General features: G+C 29.4%; 2 protein-coding genes across 2 annotated transcripts; one reads left to right on the top strand and one right to left on the bottom strand.

Annotated features, from left to right (window-relative positions):
• Positions 1-833: 833 nt before the first annotated feature.
• Positions 834-8,344, bottom strand: LOC127249349 (uncharacterized). Its single transcript, XM_051272100.1, has 8 exons — positions 8,177-8,344; positions 7,197-7,309; positions 6,499-6,570; positions 5,825-5,860; positions 5,148-5,193; positions 4,692-4,779; positions 1,283-1,340; positions 834-1,132 (listed from the first exon to the last, which is right to left on the bottom strand). Exons 1-8 carry the CDS (start codon positions 8,253-8,255, stop codon positions 1,082-1,084), a joined length of 543 nt encoding a protein of 180 aa, XP_051128057.1. The 5' UTR covers positions 8,256-8,344; the 3' UTR covers positions 834-1,081.
• Positions 8,345-16,605: 8,261 nt separating this feature from the next.
• LOC127249171 (protein FAR1-RELATED SEQUENCE 5-like) lies at positions 16,606-19,248 on the top strand. Its single transcript, XM_051271865.1, has 3 exons — positions 16,606-16,837; positions 17,105-18,768; positions 19,207-19,248. The coding sequence occupies exons 1-3, from the start codon at positions 16,606-16,608 to the stop codon at positions 19,246-19,248; spliced, it is 1,938 nt and encodes a 645-aa protein (XP_051127822.1).
• The last annotated feature ends 292 nt before the right edge of the window (positions 19,249-19,540 follow it).

Genomic DNA, 19,540 nt, shown 5'->3' on the forward strand with positions numbered 1-19,540 from the left:
AATTTGTTATTTTATTTTTATTTCCATATTCCAAACTCCCCTTTTATTATATCTATATTAAATAACCGAAAATAAAATATCTTTAATTCCCTAAGGAGACGATCCTACATTATTTTTATTGTGGAAGTATGTTATTTTATTTAAATTTTTCAGTGTGTAACGACCGTCTGTCACTCAGTCACCCTTTCGAGTCATCCAACGCGGCCGTATTCAGTCCCAATCAATCATCTTGGGACTAATATTGATAATTTTTCATTTAAGACCAAAATTAATAAAACAAAATTCTCAATGGGACCAAAACTGATAATTGTAATATTGAACAAGACTACAAATAATTTTTACTCTATCAAAATATCTTAATTTTTACTTAAATTACAAATACAATTACATCAACGGACAAAAATGTTAAACTCTTACGCCCTTCTGCTGACTATTAAACCTATGAGACCCTTTTGATTTGGAAATGAGAGAATATATTATAAGACTGATTATTTTTATATTATTTAAATAATTCCCTATACCTTCTAACTATTTCCCAACACAATCACACCATGAATACCTTCACCGAAATAGGTTCATTAGATGTGTTTGCTCTTTGTGTTTATACTAATATAACATGATGTTTTAATAATTACTTTGGTTTACTATTAAATCTCCTGTGAAGGAACTTTACGAAGACAGATAGATAGGTATACTAGACAAGGCTGATATGGTTACTGATTTCTCTGGCTTCAACTTGCTTGCTAAAATGACATTAAACTAGAAAAGAAGCAGCAATGCATTTATACCCCACCCCACTCCACCCATTAACCATAAAAATATGTTGCAGTAAGTAATCCAACAACACTTAACATACTCAAATTGATCCACAGACAGAGAGAACTACATAACCCACTTAACAATTAAAAGTATACTCTACTCCCCTCCCCACCCCTCCCATTGTAGTTAGTTTCCTCATCCAACAACACATTCCGATTCCCAATTCCCAATTCCAGGACACAAATCCATCGCAACTTCGAAAATTGTCCAAGAATATACGACTCATCACCTGTATTCCTCCTCTTCCATCAATCACCTTAGGCTATTCTTTTGAAGTGATCACCAGCAAACCCAAAGCACCTATCAGTATATACTGCAACACGAAAACCAAGTCAGAGACAAACTGAGATGACTTAATAAATCATTCAAGAGTAAATACATGTCTGTTTTGATGGAAGTAACTTTGAGGTGATTTATTGTTTAAATGCTGCAACATCATCAAATTTTGTTACAAAAAGTTAACCTTTATGATAGGCTTTTCGGTCATGATTATCGTCACCCAACCCACATAAGGCAAAAACCTGCCAAGATGAAGCACACAAAACATTGATTTAACATGGGGCTGCACAATGGAACATGAAAAAAAAAATGAAAAACCAAAAACTGTATACAATCAACAAAAGGCCAAAATTGTAGAATATCGATAACAATGTATAGAAGTGCACATAGTTTGAATTTGAGGTATCATTGTGCCAATATCATGAGTAGCTGCATCACAAGAAAAGCAAATATGATTATAACAAATGAAAGCAAAGCAAGACATGGCAAAGACAATAAGCCTGCCAAACATACATGTAATAGAAAATTCTGACCAAATCAACTCAAATTACTACTCTCTCCATCCCACTTAATTTGTCCACTCTTTCTATATAATACCCCAAAAAATAATCGCCAGAAGTTCTCCGGAGCTTTCCGGAGCTGGCCAGAATCCGATGCCGGAGTCGGAAGATATTATTTGGGGCTTAAGTTGTTTGGGCTTTTGGTGTGAGAAACATTATAATTTGATTAAAATTAAGGGTGTTACGGTGTTTGGGCCAAAGTTGGGCCCAAAAGAAATAAAAAAAAGTAACTAGGTAAGAAGGCCCATGTCTATTTTATTTAAAAGAGAGAAATAGGGAGCAGCATTCCAGCATGGGGCCCAACACCTTCCTCTTCTTCCTTGAGGTTTTCTTCTCAAGACTCTTCTCCTCTTGGATTTTTCTCTTAAGGTAAGTGGGATTAATCTTAGATAATTGATATGTTCTAATCCCTAAACCCCTTTTGTTGATATTTTTTAAAATTATTTTCATATGGATTTGCTTTAAAAGTATTAGGTTTTGCTATTTTTTTCTAGAAAGCTGATTATAATGTCCCCTAGGGCTTATGTAAAGATTATTATAGTATTTTAAATTGACAATCGTAGAATTTATGGAATGGGTTTGAAACCATAGTTTTGCACTAACCTAATTATGGTTTTTTTTGGAAAAAGATTTATGATTATGTTTAAAGATTATGATTTTTAGAGGTAGATTATGTCTATCAGGATGGACATATTATTCAAATGTTTATTTGGCGAAATAAAATGAGATTATAACGAACTTGTTGAGTTTTAATATCCTACTTTTTGTTTGGTTAGATGTTGGCAATTGGAAAGGTTTGAGTTTAAAGCTCTCTTTTAAATTTGTCTAATAGCATGTTGAGTATTTGGTCAAATTGGTAATTGAAATTATCTGTCGAATCCGATCAAACTCGTCGATTGTTTGGATGATAAGGCATAGAATTCCACCTCTGTGCCTTGCAAACATGTGAGGGTATACCGGTATGTTAGGATAACTAGCTAACCACAAACTAAAACCCGAATGGACTAGGCCGAGGGATCGAGATGGCGGGTTCCCTTTTTGGGTGATTCCGAGGTGCTTGTCATTCACGATGATAATGTCTTTAGACCGTCATCCATGATGGAGGGATGGATTGCGTCCAATCCCCTCTTGGTATGTTATATTGGAGACTAGAGGGTTGTGGGTCGTTTGGCGTCCATCACAAACTAATAAATAAATTGACTTACATGTACTTTGAGCTTCAAACCCTTAGGTACATCTTGTGGAGCTCTTCTTGAGGGTTATGACCATATGTTTGTTATGTGTAATTATGTGACGTGACATACGAAGTAATAAAATTGGATAATCGGGTCGAGCCAGCCCTAATTAAGGCCTAGTGGAGTTTTCTTCGTGATGTGTTCATCACAATTACTTGAGAATAAAAAGGAGACATAAGGGAGACACTAAAAGACTTGTCCTTATGTGATATGTGACATTTTATTCAAATTATCTTCTTCAAATAATTTTGTGGCATTTACACCTGAATCATGACTTATACAATATTAATTTATCTTCGATTAATTGTGCTTACTCAACCATCGTGTTGACCCTCCTTCTACGAACCATTTTGTAGGTGATGGTGCTTCCGTTATGCCTAAATGATGCATCCACGTAATATGATCCATCGGGCAGAACTAGAACTACTTTACCTTCCAGAATGGTTTTGAAATTCATTATTAATGTTTAAGAACTAATGTCTTTTGAACTATTTCCAACTTACGTTTTTTACTCGAACTTTACTTATTTAAATGATAAGCCAGGGCGCTTTAATTTTAAATCTCTAATTAGTTGTTTGTATTGGTTATTTTAGCCTTAGCGCCACAACGTAGGGCTCGTTGGTTGATGAATGAGTCTTCCGGTATGGCATGACGGTGACACTCCGGTTTGAGCAGGCCGAGGTATTACATTCTATTTTCGTCCGTCTCACATAATTTGTCATTTTTGTTTTTGGATATATAATTTTACACTTTAATCACATTTTAAAATTTATAATTTATATATTTTTTATTTTAATTAAATTATTTAGTCATTTTAATCTTAATCTATAATTATTTTTATTAAATTATAATTATTTTTACTAATACACTTATTAATTATTACTAATTATCCAATACCCTAAAACTCCGTGCCTAACCTAAAGTAGACAATATTAAGTGGGACGGAGGAAGTATTATCTAATATAAATTCTGACCAAAGCAACTCAAATGTAATTAAACATGGCCTACGAATTCGTCAAGTTAGTTTCAGTTCCACCACTAAAAACAGGTTTTCACCGTACCAGAATGAGAAAAAGAAACAAAAATGATATTTATGAACAAGGGTAGGAATCTTAGAGATATGCAGAAAATAAAAGGAAAAAAAAGAAGCTAATGTTACACCTAAAGTCAAACTAAGATGATTGTTATTTAGGTTTCATGACCCACCAAATAAAAAAGAACCTCTTGGCTCCACATAACTCATCAGAGGAATATGCAATTCTCTGAAGGTCAGTTTAATAATTTCTCTAATGCTAATGCAAAGTTTCTTCTACATAGCCAATGACATCAGTTATTACTATTATTATTTTGAGAACTTGTACTTTATTTATAAAAGAATTTAAAGCATAGTACAGGATATGTAAGCCAGGAAAGGAGAACTGGACTCGACCAAGTAGGTATAACTACATCGATCTATAACCAATGCCATGTGACAAAGTCTGCACTACACTGAGGTTCTCTGTTGTAAGTCAGCTTGCTGTACCAACTACCAAGTCTGTATTAAAACTCAGAATCTTTATAACAATTGTGAATAAGGGAGCAATCGGACATCTATCTGCTTCTTCAAGATACAACTTATAAACTATGGATTCATTATATTTGAATTTCTTGTAGTATACTATTTTTGCTTCAGAAAAGGTAGCAACATCTAACTTTGAACATCTTTTAACTTTTTACATAAACTAATAACACCTGAACATCAGACAACCTGCTATCAGAAACTCGGGAAAAGTACTAAAAATATCGATTACAAACTTACCCAACAGCTCTTCCCATAATATGATGTCTTTGCAGCCAGAGCTGACCATGAGCATATAGAAGTCTATCATCCCCAAAGTTATTGTCTCCTGGTAGATCAGTTAGAGATGTTAATAACTGCACATATACATTTGAAAAGAATACACACATACACACACACACACATATATAAATGTATCATATCTATTCCTATCAATATGATTTTAAGAGCATAATTCACAGCATAACCACCCAGCTTGCACAAGCATGCATAAACGTAAAACAAATTGTGATTTCAAAATATTTTTAATTCATTTGTTTAGTAGTGTGCATACGAGGATGTGTATTACGAAGAATAGGATGAGAGTATAGAATCATTGCTGATGATAAAATACATATCCTATCAAGCATGGTAAACATGCATAGTCTTTTCAGAACTGTCTTGGGGGAAGCTAAATTTGAGTAGTCAAATACATACCTTTTGTTAGAACATCAACTTCTCCTGTATCTTGACGTTCGTGAACCTAAATAAATTTTAGTAGAAAGATGAAAAAACATGAGAATTGAGTGTATCATGAAAGCAAGTAAAAGGATAAACCAGGGATTAGGTCTTCTTAATATTTCTTATCAAGCACTGTTGTTAAGAATAATAAACACTGACAAATATAGATGAACATGCTGATGTATGTATAATCAGAAACGAAAGTAGAAACATTTATGAGATAATTTCAATGTAAATAATATTAAATGCTGTTATGGATTGATGCAGACATCGATGCACTTGAATATAAATGTAACTCTGTATCAAAGGATACAGATTCAGTTAAGACGAAAGGAGAAAATATAAAATGCTTGTACATAAAAGGACCATTCCCACTTCATTTGATACATATCCCACAATTTTAATTTATTCCACAGGTTCTCACCAAAATACTATTTCCTAGAATTGATCTGTTTCACATTTCTATCTTCGCTGCTCTATCCTTAAATCTAAAGGCGATTGGAATTTGGATAATGACTCATACATAAAACAAATGTGTGTAAATTTGTATATAGAACTCGAAGGGGAAAGAAAACATCAGCTATCACATCCAATACTGTTACTATATCTATATCAAAGAATCACAAGGACATTAAAGACATTAACCATCATACCTTGATAACTCGGTGGACAATAGGAATTTCACGTCCCTGAGAGAGGCAAAAATATGTAATTACATATTAGAAACATGATCACAACACTGGATATTAAACATATGGTTATGACTAACATTAACTTGATGGTGGCGGTAATTGATATCTGCTTAGATGAGAGAAATTTCTTTATTTATTAAGAGCACAGAGAAAAACCACAATCCTAAGTTTTTTGAATACATGGATTGTCTTGAAAAATCAACTGGATACCAGAACGTTAAACATGTCTCGAAATGGCTGAGATTTTCATGGTGTGTTCACTTTGGCTTTTTTCTTTACTTTTTAACCATTCAAATCTCACAATCCCAAATAAAATACACTATTTCAACAAAATTAACATCAAAATTATTTAAACCAAAACCCAATTTGAAGAGCTAAACAAAACTTCAAAGTGAACATACCCTCAGATTGCATGATTTCTTAATATTTCAGCCAATATATTTTTGGAAGAAAATACATAAAGCCTGAATTAGCAGTACAAAGCTTGAAAGCTTCTGAAACAGTCTAAGTAAAAGAAACATTTTCATCATATCATATTGGCTTAAGGAGCCATTTTGGATAAAAGTTGGAATGGAATAGGAATAATAACCAAGACGTATATGACAAATAGAAAATGTGATACTTGTACCACGCACATCAACATTAAACACAACAATCTCTCCAGCACGGATAGGATCCTTGCTCATGTGCAGGAAGAGAATGTCACCCTGAAATAGATTAAACAATGAAGTTAAAATTACGAAAAAAGTATTGTGTCACACAATTTTGATAAGTGTATTTACAATTAGAAAATTGTTAAGTTAAATTAATTTAAAAATAAAAAAGAGTAAATGTAAGCTGTTTTGGTTGAATAAAAAATCTATAGTCTAAACAACCCTAATAACAATTAAACCAAATATTACATACACACACACACACACACCACATATCTATATATAATGAAAATTAAAAAGCATGTGAAGTTTCTCAATAAACCATCTATTAGAGATATTAAGACTTCATCAGCACTTGGTAATTTGAAGTTCTAGAAGACATGCATAAGAACAAGAACAGTCAAAATATATATAGGCAGAATCATAGATAAATCCTGGGTGATTTTTACTTTTAAGTTATTTTTTATGTTGGTTAAACAAAAATCTTCGATCCCTCATCCAACCCTCAAAGTGCTGAAAGCTGAACAAAGTGGATTTTGGATGCAAAAATAAAGCATCCAAAAAAACATCAATGATAACATAATATTTAAAAATGATTTAGTCAACTAAAGATAGAAAAAAGGGTAAAAATCAGTATCCCAAGGAGCAGTAGCTAAATGATAGCACAAGCAAGGGCTTACCCTTTTGAATCCAGGCTCCATACTTCCAGAAAGCACAACAACTACAGGTGATTCGCTGCCAGTAATGCACATTAGCCCTTTCCATATTATTAGGGCTGATGTAACAATCATACCTGGAAGAAATGATAAGCGATACGACTGTGGTCAGATACTTCTTAGAGAGAGTTGGTTATGACCCTTAACAGAGAGTGACAAACTCCTCGCATCTTTAACAAATAAGTGTGCCTCGACACAGAATTATAAGTAAATGATAATGGGAACAAGCATCAAATTTGAGCAAGTGAAAGATTTGCATCCCAGAAAGCTAACCTTTCCTAAATGCTGAAGATTTAACTGAAAGTGACAACCTCAAAATCTAATTACTACAAGCATCAATTTTCATAAGAAATTTTTCAGACAGAGAGATCTCAGAAATCATACATATAATCAAATTCTTGGCAGGTGCATTTGCAGAAGAATACTTAAAGCTGGAAACAGTTAGCTACTACACTACCGTCACAAAATTTTACAGAACAAAAGAAAGAGACCTTAGCATATAAATCAGCAACATCTTCCTGACCAAATGCAGTTGCACACTTCCATCTAAACTTAAATGCAGATGTAATTTTTAAGAAAAAATATGTCAGAGTCAATTCATCACATAATGTCTTTATCTTCTCTCCCAAAAATCTATCAATCCCTTGCTGCATCGATGCGAAGCGCACAAAAGTGAGTCAACTAAATCTTTTCACAGTCGTAACTAAAACTGGGTCAAAACAAGGAGAATCGAAAATTATATATAAAAAAGTAGTAATTTCAGCAACAAAGAAGCGGCAGCAAAGCATTCTCTAAGGATGCAAACTTAAAAAAAAAAACCCTAAATCATTCATTCAACAGACACACAGACAAATAAATCAATAAGATCTCCGCAAGAAAAACAAAAAAAGAAAAAGAAAAAGAAAAAAGTCGATAACAAACAAAAGTAAGTTGATTATACGAACCAAGGCTGATGGCTTGAGTTAGAACTTGCCGGAAATTCAAAGATTTAATGGAATCCATTTGGTCGCCTATCCACCCCATCTTTTCTTCTGTGCAGTCGCCGCCGAACCCAACCCACCCGACACGCACAAACAAATTAAAATAACGCAGCAGCGTTTGTTTTAGCTTCCGAGGAAATCAGATTAATTTTCAAGGGGATTTATTACAATACTCTCTCAATTATTTAAATACTATTAATAATAAAATTAAATTTAGAGCAACTTTTTATTCTTAATTGTCCTCGACCGTCAGCCAAATTTATTCACTTTTTTTTTATTGTCCATCGAATTTATCATATTATTAATTTTGACAAAATAACAAATCTAACATTTAATTATTACCCTCTATTCAACACTTATTTACAACAAATATCACTAACTTTATTACATTCTCTATTCATTTGCTTTAATTTTTTTAACTAAAATTTCAAAAATACCCTCAACTATCTATCACTTTTTCAATAAAATATTCATTTGTCTTAATTTTCGTGCCGAGCCCAAATAGATTAATTTTAATGGATGAAAAAAGTACTTTTTAAACCTTGGTTCGTATAATAAAAAAATATATATATTTTACCTAGCATAGGGATTGGACATGGGGATTGGACGTGTGAGGTCATTATGGGTTCAAAATCTCGATGCCTCAAGTCACCTGCTACACATGGTTTGTCGTGGGTTTACCTATTTTCGGTAGCGATTGCGGGTTCCTACGTCATAAAAATATATATATATTTTACCTAGCATAGGGATTGGACATGGGGATTGGACGTGTGAGGTCATTATGGGTTCAAAACCTCGATGCTTCAAGTCACCTGCTACACATGGTTTGTCGTGGGTTTACCTATTTTCGGTAGCGATTGCGGGTTCCTACGTCATAAAAATATATATATATTTTATATATATTTACCCAGTTTGCAGGGTATTAGATTCAACGAGGGTTTACCAAGTGCTCACTCTCGAGTAGTGGCTGTGACTGTGAATTCTCACGTTATCAAAAAAAATATATATATTTATTTTGGTTCCAAGAATTTTTGGGAATTGTGATTCCAAAATAATATTTTATATTTTTAAAATAATTCTCTGTATCAGAACAAAATAAATTTTAATGAAAATTTAAATAATTATTAAAAAAATTAAATGTTTAATTTCAAATGTTCTACTTTTTATTTGATAATTTTTTTACTATTCACTCACTACTCATAATATAAGAGTGCGTTTTTTTTAAAAAAAATAAAAATTAATAGTTTATTTTTTAAAAATAAATTAATATATTATATATCTTCATTATTTTTATATTACCTACTTACTTTCCTATATAAAAATATAATTCGGGTATGGTCCTAAATACAATGTTCAGGACTATCCTAAAAAAATTTCAGCCGTCAGATCAAAATTTTAATCAACAGATGCAATCGAGATTGCAGATAAGGGTAGATATGTAATTTGATTTTTATAATTAATAAATTAATGCTTTGTTTTAGCATAAATTAAAGGAATATAAATATAGATAGATGCATGTCGTATTCTTAATTTTAGTCGGTTCACATAAAAAAAAAAAAAAGATAACTCCATCTTTTTTCACCGATATCAATCCTAGAAAATAAATTGTGAAGAAATCGGAACGTAAAACAAGATAAAGCATCGGTCGGTTCCAGTGTGTTGTGGACGAAGATAACATTTTAGAAATTACATAATTTGGTAAGTTTTTTTTATCGATCGCGAAAGTAACGTATTGACGAATATTTATTACATCATATACCTATCTTCTGAACATCATATTCTAAATGTACATGCATCATAATCGTATTAGTCATTCAACGTATCAATAGTTGTACACAAGAATTATTTAATCGATGGACTTGCAGGCTTCCATTAGTTCAATTAGATACATTAAATTTATCCTAATTTTCGAATTCAATATTTGTGCGAATGATATGTAGCCTAAAATTTTTTTTTAAAAAAAATAGTTTACATTATTTTCTTGAGACAGTTTTTTTTAATTTTCTAATATAATTTAATCGATTGTTCTATGAAATTATATTTGAAACCAACAAGATAAAGAGCATTCTACTTTATCCAAATTTAAAAGTGTTGAATTAAACTAATTTGCCCTTGATCAACCTCCTACTAGTATGAAGAGTTGAAAGTAATTATAGAGACATCATTTTCTGTATACATCATTATAATTTGAATGTATCCGATTTTGAAAGTAATTATTTGCAAACGTTTTTATCTTATTTAAGAAAAACTTAATCCCGAAATTATCGGAGGTAATTACGATAATTTTTTCTAATTGATTTTTTTTATTAGATATCTTAATTAATTTTTTAATTTTCCAAAATACCCTCGATCAAACTCAATTGTTGAATTGCTGGTAGAAATGATCAAACGGATTAAAAACATTCAGGATCCTCCTGAATTTTAATCAACATGAAGAGGATACAAAATTCATAAAAATATGATTTGTATATACAAATAAAAATATTTTTTTCATTTTTACAAACCAAATTTCTATATTATAATTTTTTATTATAACAAAATTTACAAATAACGACAGTAACTAATAACCATAGTAACCACATGAATACAACCACCATCAATACATGACAAGTTTAATTTGAAGAAATAATTTGTAATGATAAAAAATAAATAAAAACTCATTGCTCATATATATATATATATTTGACAAGGATTTTTGAAAAAATTTTATTTTGTAAATATTGAATTTGCATAATTAATTTGTGATAATATTATTTATTTGGATAAAATTAGAATTTGTTGCTATAATTATATATATATTGGTAAACTCAAATTATTGAAAGCCCAATCTAATTACATTTAAAGATATTTAATAAATAATGAAGCTAAAACAGTTCAAAAAAATGATAAAGTGATTTTCGCTCAAAAACTGCCCATATTTGGAAAAACATTGAATGTTTGTAGTTCGACCAAAATTTTACAAAACGTGATAGATTTTTTTTGGTTTATTTTTTTTATCTTGATTTTTTATTTTTATATTTTTAAATTTGTGATTTTCGTTGGTTAGTTAAGGCGTATTTATACACATTCGTGAATAACTCTTATATACAATATGATCATAGTAAATTTTCTTCTCTAATTTAGCTTATCCGTCATTTTTTTTTTCTTTATTTTGAAAGATTTTCTAAATTAAAATTTATCATATCCCTTTGATATAGAAAATCATACTAGTATAGTTTAATATATAAAAAATTGTTTTTATTTTATTATTTTTATTCTAATTGTGTGCATTTTTTTAAAAAATTATTTATTTTATTCTTTTTACTTTTACTTATCAATTTTTTTAAAAAAATTTAAATTGCACATATATTTTTATTAATTGATTTGGTTCTAAATATTTACTCCGTCTCTTAAGAGTATCAATTTTTCTATTTTGTTCCATCTCATAATAAACTATCTATTTTTCTTTTTAGTAATTGTACTAACGTTTAAAATGCCCTTACAATTTACAATATATTACACAAATATTATTACTTTTACATCACGCAATACAAATAAGGTTATTTTAGTGATTTCTACTTTATTCATACCACATCCCAATATAATACTAATATTTTTAAAATTTCATGCAAAAAAATAAACGGATAGATAGATAAGAGACAGATGAAATATTATACTCTAATATATTTTTCGATTTTGTAAATTATATCCAAATTTTGAGTATTTTGATTTGAAAAAAATGTTAAAAATTCATACAAAAATTTATATTTGATATATAAAGATATTATTTTTATTTTAGTGATTTCATTCTTATATATTTTTTATGTTGATTTAATTTTAAGTATTATATTCGAATATTCTCTACCGAAAAATATATTCATTCTTTATGTAATTTATAAAGAAAATGAGCTCCATTTTCATAAATAGAAAAAATATATATATATTTTTCAACTCTACAGACTATGTTCAAATTTCAAGTTTTTACGTTTGAAGGAATATTTAAAATTCATATATAAATGGGGTGTTTGGAAAATAGTTTTTTGAAGAGTTTTTAGTTTATTGAATAATTTTTAGCTATTTGACCAATAAAAAGTTAATTTAGGTGTTTGGTAAATTAGTTTTTTGGAATAGCTTTTTGGACCCAAAAAGCTAATTTCTGAAAAGCTAACTTACCCAACATTTTGAAATAACTTTTTCTGTAAAAAATTTTTTATTCCTTATATGCTCTTAAAAATTTATTATGCATTTTATACAAATAAATATATTTTGATAATTTATTAATTATATTATAATATTTTATTGTAATATAGTTTTACTTTTATAAATTTAAAATAATTAATTTTTATATAAAAAATTATTTTAATTGTAAAATATATAAATTTATTAAAATCAACATAAAATAAAAAATATAAATATTAATAATTTATTTTTATATTAAAAAATACATTATATAAATTTTATACTAAAAATAAATTAAATAAATTAAATTTATTGAAAATTATAAATATAATGAACTAATCGATAACTAACATAATAAATATATAAACGAAAAATTTATTATTTTAAATTTTACTGGAAAAAACTATTTATATATTTTAATAAAAATATATTATTTTTTAAAATCTAACTGTAATAAAAATAAATAATTTTATAATACTTTTACAATTTTCAATAACTAATAACAAAAAATTGTTAAACATTCTAAACTCAAAAGAACATTTGAATATATTAACAAAACATAAAATAGAAATGTCCTCAATTGTCATTTTACGTATGAACAGCTAATATCAAACAGTTGTTTACCAAACATTATAATACAAACAGTTAATCGAATCAGCTAGTCAAACTAGCTAATTGAATAAGCTAACAACTATCAGCTAATTGAATTAGCTAGCAGCTAACAGTTATCAAATAATGGCGAAACACGCTCAAAATTGCAATAATTTTTAATATATAAAAAATTATTTTATTTTAGTATTTTTATTTTTATGTACATGTGTATTTTAAATCATCTATTGTATTATTTTTATTTTTAATTAATAATATCTTTATGTATTTTTTTAATTGATTTAATTTTTTAGCCGTATATTCTAATTATCTTATTATTTTGTACATTATGTTTAAATTTTGAATATTTTAATTTAAAAAAATATTTTAAAAATTCATATGTAAAATTATAATAAAGTTTAATATATAACTTTATTTTTATTTTAGTATATTTATGTTTATTATGTATTTTTAGAATTATTTATTATATTTTTTTTACTAATAAATTTTTTCATTCTTATTTTGCATATATTTAATTTATTATCGATTTTTTTTATTCTTATTTTTTACAAATATTTTTTTTAAAATTTTTTTTATTGTGTATTTTATTTTTCAAAGTGATTTGATTCGAATAATATATATTTTATATATAAGAATATTTTATATAAAAAAAATTAAAGCATCATATAATTTAATATAATAATAACTTGTGCATAGCACGGTTACATGCTGATATCATAATATATAATATTTATAGAAAAATATTAATTTTAGTTAGATAAAGTATATAAGTAAGGTAGTGAACAATCACTTTAAATATCCGTAAGAATATTTGTTTGTCATATAAAAAATTGTTTAAAATAATATAAAATATCAACATTACTTGGTTATCATTATTATTTTTTTAATGTATAAAGTACAGTACGAAAACGAAAGTATTGTCAAATTGATGAAAATATATATATATATATATAGATTAATTTTATATACAAATATTCATATTATATATGGTAAATATTTAAACACATATAAATAAATTTATCTTAACTCCTCTATAGTTAAAAAAAAAAAACCAAAATATACAATTAAAAAAAACTACATAAAAAAAACAATCGCATCAAACTGAGTAATTATTTATTCTTCCTATACTTCACATTAAACATTATTCATTTACTATTTTTCATAGAAACTAAAACATTCAATATATATCTTCCAAAACATACTAAACTGAGCCCAAAATTGCAATTAAATTAAATAAATAACAATAAAAAAATCCTCCTGGGTTAAAGAGTGAACTAATGTATTTTATTTTATTTTTATTTTTCTATAAATTTTTAAATAATAAATTTAATTAATTAAAAAAATGAATTTATAATGCTTGTTCATACGAAATCTTATCGTAACTAATGTTATTGTAACTAAATTTTACCATGTAGAAAATTGTCATGAACAATTTTGCATAATTAATAAATCTAAAACGTTGACAAAAATACTTTCTTTGTTACGGAATTTTGCGTAACCATAATTCTCATTGGTTACGATGCAATTGTTACGGTCCGCCATCCCGTGGTGACTATTTTTTTTTGGTAAGTGTTAATAAAAATATATCTAATAACAAGTGATGAATTTATATTTTTTAAATAAAAAATCTAATTATTTTGAATATCTAATATAGATTTTATTAGAAAGAAAAAGGTTATGCAAAAATCGAAGAAAGACGCCTTGAACTTTTTTACTATTATGTGAAATAAGTTATCAATTTAAAATAATAAAAAATGTCTCATTTTTTACATATAATATATTTTTGTAAATAAATTTTTATTAAAAAAATATATATTTATATTTCTATTTTCCCACCTAATTTGAAAAAACAAATTCCCCTTAGGTTGTCGATTAATATTTGTTCTCTTCGAATTTTTCCCTATCACTTGTTGTAAGGATTGAGTAACATATATGTTTTGTTGGTTGATGATTAACCTCAAATTTGAGTATATTTTCTACTTTCAAAACAAGTTTATTATATATATTATTGTGCAAAAATTATCCCAATATCTAATTTATGGCTTATATTATTGTAATATTTCGCTTGATATGATCTAAGTGTTTTTATATGAGATATGGTAACTTTTAGTCAAGAATTATGTGAAGTTCAGGCCAAAAGTACCAAAATCCAACGACGTTAAAAGGCCCAGACACACAAATCAACGAGTGATACTTCTCTAAGCACTATGTTTTCCACCTAAGTTTGAGAGGCCGCGAACTTCTTCTGTCCAAGTGAACTATCTATGTGCGTGCATCTCTTATACCTCCGCGAGCGTGAACTTCCAGACGGAAATACTACTCTACCCAGACCCACAATGAAAGTGTTTGTGACTCTAAGTGGCATATTTCACTCCAAGAGCTAAGTCTTGCGCGACCTGTTGTAGCATGGGGAAGATCTGTGCCTATCTCCAACTTCTAGAAAAGGGGGGCCTTGAGCTATTGAGAGTTATGGTGGTTACAACTATTTCAACTACAAAATTGCCAAAATACAACTGTTGTTCAATTGATATTTCAACCGTTCAAACCGCCAAATCTTCTAGCCTTTATATACTAGCCATATTAACTATATTATTCACGCATTAGATGTATTACTTAATCAATCATTTTAATTCATTCTTCAAAGCTAAAACTATAAGAAACTCTTTTCATTAGTTTAGTGTGGTGGTCAAGGGATTTTATGGCAGTTTTCCTCACTTCCTTAGTTTCCGCTGGAATCATTTTCCAGCAAAACTTATCTTGCTTTTCAGTAGTATAATGTACAATAAATTTATTGTTTTCATTACTAATAAAGTATCAGTATTCTTCTTCTTTTATTTGTTCCACATATATCTTCATGTTCAAACTTGAATTGTTTAAGTTAGTTTCTTTCTTGATAAGATTGTGGAAGGGTAGAGAGGGGCATGAGCTCTGCTGTCTCACTTATGTTGTTGTCCCCATGTCTCTCCAATAAAGAGGCGACATGTGTTCTATTTATTTTATTTTATTATTTTATTAAAATAAGTAAATTAAATAAAAAGTTTTAGTGTTTAATTGCATATTGGTCTTCCATTTTGGATCTAAATTTTTTTTCTTTTTCTTTTCAGAATTTTGACGCGCCGTCCTTCCCTCTGTTTTTTCAATCCTTTTCATTTCTTCCATCTCCAGCCTTTCGGATTTCCCTGCCCGCAGAAGTTTTCAAATAACGCATTTCTTCTTGCCGAACAGTCGCCCGCCAAAATTGCCAAACAGCCCTTTCTCACCGAGCAGCCGCCCTCGTGATCGGCCGCATTTCATTTCTTCACACTTCCCTCCGAGTTGAGTTCTCGTTGGTATCGTCCCATTTTCTAGGTAAAAGTTGTTATTTTTGGGCTAATCTCAATATTTGAAGTAGCTATTTCAAAATTATTTATGCAAATTGAATTTGGAGTTTCAACATTATGCTTATTTTTAGATAAATTGACTTAAAATTGAGTAGTTGTTGTGGGCTGATTTGTGTAGATTTTCTTGTTTGTATATCAATGGAAATTTGGTTGTAGTTTTTGCGGTTTCTTTTTTTTAGAGTGCTAGTTCACAACATGAGATTTTGTCTGCGATTAAATAAATAAATCGTGATTCACTTTACAGGTATGGAAATTGATGAATTTGGGATGACTATATCTTCGTCATCTCATGGATTAGATTTCACAAATACAGAAAATAAGTCTGAATATGTTGATGTAGATAGAACAACGACAATGAGAAATCCTAAAATTGGAATGGTATTTGATAAAGAGGAAGAAGCCTATCAGTATTATTTAGCTTATGCTAAAGAAATAGGTTTTGGAATCAAAAGGCACAAGATGCATAAAGATAAAAAAGGTAATATAACATCCAGAATATTTGCTTGTAGTGCTGAAGGGAAGCGGGAAGAGGATAAGAGAAGAGAAAATGTGAAAGTTCCACGGCCGATAACAAGATTTAATTGCATGGCTAGAATAAAAATTTGTCTGAGAGAGAATTCAAAATATGAAGTTGTTGAGTTCATTTCAGAACATACACATCATCTTACAAGTCCTTAGAAAAGCCATATGTTTCGGTCACATAGGAGGATTACTGATGCTCATGCGGCTTAAATTGAGATGGCAGAATGTGTGGGACTTACCCCAAAAGCCTCACATGATCTCATGGTTAAAGAAGCTGGTGGCCGTGACAACTTAGGATTTACGAGACAAGATCATAAGAATTATTTGCGTACGAAAAGAACAAAAGATATAAAATTTGGAGATACTGGTGGAGTGCTTGAGTATTTGCAAGGAATGCAAAGTAAAGATCCGAATTCTTCATATTTTATTCAATTGGACGAGGATGATATGATAACTAATATATTTTGGGCAGATAGTAGAATGAAAGCAGATTATGCTGATTTCGGGGATGTTGTGAGTTTCGACACAACATACAGAAAGAATAGAGAAAGTCGGCCTTTTGCATTATTTGTTGGTGTCAATCACCATAGACAAACAATAATTTTTGGTGCTTCACTTTTATACGATGAAACCATTCCTTCATTTGAATGGCTTTTTGATACGTTTGCAAGTACCATGGGTGGAAAAAAGCCTACCACTATTCTTACAGATCAAGATCATGCAATGGCGAATGCATTGACTACAAGATGGCCCGAGACTTGTCACAGGTTATGTATTTGGCATATATATCAAAATGCTGCAATACATTTGGGTGGGATATTTGAAAAATATAATGATTTTGCACATGATTTTGGGAGATGCATTTATGATTGTGAAGAAGAGGATGAATTTCTACATGAATGGAATAAAATGTTGGTGAAGTATGATATATTAGAGAATGAATGGTTGAATAAGTTGTTTAGAGTAAAAGAGAAATGGGCTTTGGTTTATGGACGTCAATTTTTCTGTGCTGATATTACTACGACACAACGTAGTGAGGGTATTAATAGTGTCATCAAAAGGTATGTAAGTTCTAAGAACCCTTTGCGAGTATTTTTCGAACGGTTTGAAAATTTTCTTGAATCTCGCCGATACGAAGAGTTGAAGGCTGATTTCAAGGCAAGTATAAGTGCTCCAGTCCTTCATATACCCGTTCAAATCTTGAAACATGCTGCAGGTGTGTATACACCTGAAGTTTTTAAGGGTTTTCAAAAAGAATTGTGGAAGGCTTATGATTGTGCGATGGTTCTTGTTGGCACAGAAGAAACAATAGCAGTATATGAGGTCAGTTATTTGGGAAGATCAAAGAATCATATTGTGAAATTGAACTCCTCAAATGAAACTGTTTCTTGTAGCTGCAAGAAGTTTGAATTTGGCGGTTTGTTATGTGCTCATGCGTTGAAAGTACTCACAAATAATAATGTTTTCAAGATTCCAGAGAAATATGTGATGAGAAGATGGACAAAATCGGCTAAAATGGGAAGGGTGGTTCTATTGGAACAAGATGAAGATGATCCAAAGAAAATGGCAAGCACGAGGTTTAAGGATTTGAGTTTATTTTTCAAAAAATTGGTCATAAGGGCTGCAGAAACTAAAGAAATGTATGAGTTGGTGAAAGAATCGTTGTTGAAGACCAATGAGAAGGTGAATGAATATTTACACAACAAAAATGCTATGGGCGAAGAATCATATGTGAGAGATACGCAATCATGCCTAAGGGTTAGAGGGTCTTTGGAGAAAGAAGACAACATACATGTGAAGGGTATAAAGACAAAAGCAAGAATACGCTCCGGTAAAAGACCGAAAAGTGAATTGGAAAAAAATGCTAGGAAAAAAACTCAAAATGAGGTACAAGGAACAATATTTTTAGTTGATATAAAATTGAACTAATTGTATTGCTATATAGTTACTTTATTTTACTTGATAGTAATATGAATATATTATTTCATATGCAGTCACTTACAAATAAACCATTTGTTGACGAACAAGACATTGCATTCAGGTGGGATCAAACAACCCCACAACAGGTTTACTTTTTTTTTTTAACATTAATTTAAATCTTATCTTTCATTTTTTATAGTTCTGATTTGTTTTTCTAATTCATATTTTTAACTATAGATTGAAACACCTAATTCAATGCCAAACATATATTCTCAATGTCCCGAAGACTCGAATATGCTATGAATTTCACACAATTACTTGAGGTATTATTTATATTACACATCGTAGCTTAATGAAATAAATTGTTGTATTTTCACTTGAATACTAACACCTACATTTATACAGGTTCAGTCATCGCGTAATTATGGATCTTTTGGCGACATGTAATAGTTTGGAATGAAACTTGCTTCATTTTCACAGCTGTAAGTATTATCTTTATTTGCAGAGTGACATGATTGTATATTCAAAATATTCCTAATTTAACTCTCGTACGAGGATATTAAGTAATGTCAATTTGTTGGTAAAGTAGTCTAGCCTGATTTTAATATTTGTTACCGACGAAATTTAGTGAAATTTTCTTTGGTTTAAATAATGTTTAGTGTAGTTAATAAATAATTTTATGGGATGCCATTTGTGCATTAGCTGACTATCTTTTGTCTCTTTTTTTTATTTGGAGGTG

Source organism: Andrographis paniculata, unplaced genomic scaffold (assembly GCF_009805555.1).
Source record: "Andrographis paniculata isolate CXL003 unplaced genomic scaffold, ASM980555v1 Contig35END, whole genome shotgun sequence".
In the NCBI taxonomy this organism is placed as follows: Eukaryota; Viridiplantae; Streptophyta; class Magnoliopsida; order Lamiales; family Acanthaceae; genus Andrographis; species Andrographis paniculata.

Excerpts from the sequence above, each read along its gene's own strand:
- LOC127249349 (XM_051272100.1), bottom strand. The coding sequence starts at position 8,255 with ATGGGGTGGATAGGCGACCAAATGGATTCCATTAAATCTTTGAATTTC. Across the intron at positions 6,571-7,196 it reads TGGAGCCTGGATTCAAAAGG|GGTGACATTCTCTTCCTGCA; the intron begins GTAAGCCCTTGC and ends AATCTATTTCAG. Across the intron at positions 1,133-1,282 it reads CCGAAAAGCCTATCATAAAG|TATATACTGATAGGTGCTTT; the intron begins GTTAACTTTTTG and ends TTCGTGTTGCAG.
- LOC127249171 (XM_051271865.1), top strand. The coding sequence starts at position 16,606 with ATGGAAATTGATGAATTTGGGATGACTATATCTTCGTCATCTCATGGA. Across the intron at positions 16,838-17,104 it reads GATGCATAAAGATAAAAAAG|AATGTGTGGGACTTACCCCA; the intron begins GTAATATAACAT and ends TTGAGATGGCAG. Across the intron at positions 18,769-19,206 it reads GGAAAAAAACTCAAAATGAG|GTTCAGTCATCGCGTAATTA; the intron begins GTACAAGGAACA and ends ACATTTATACAG.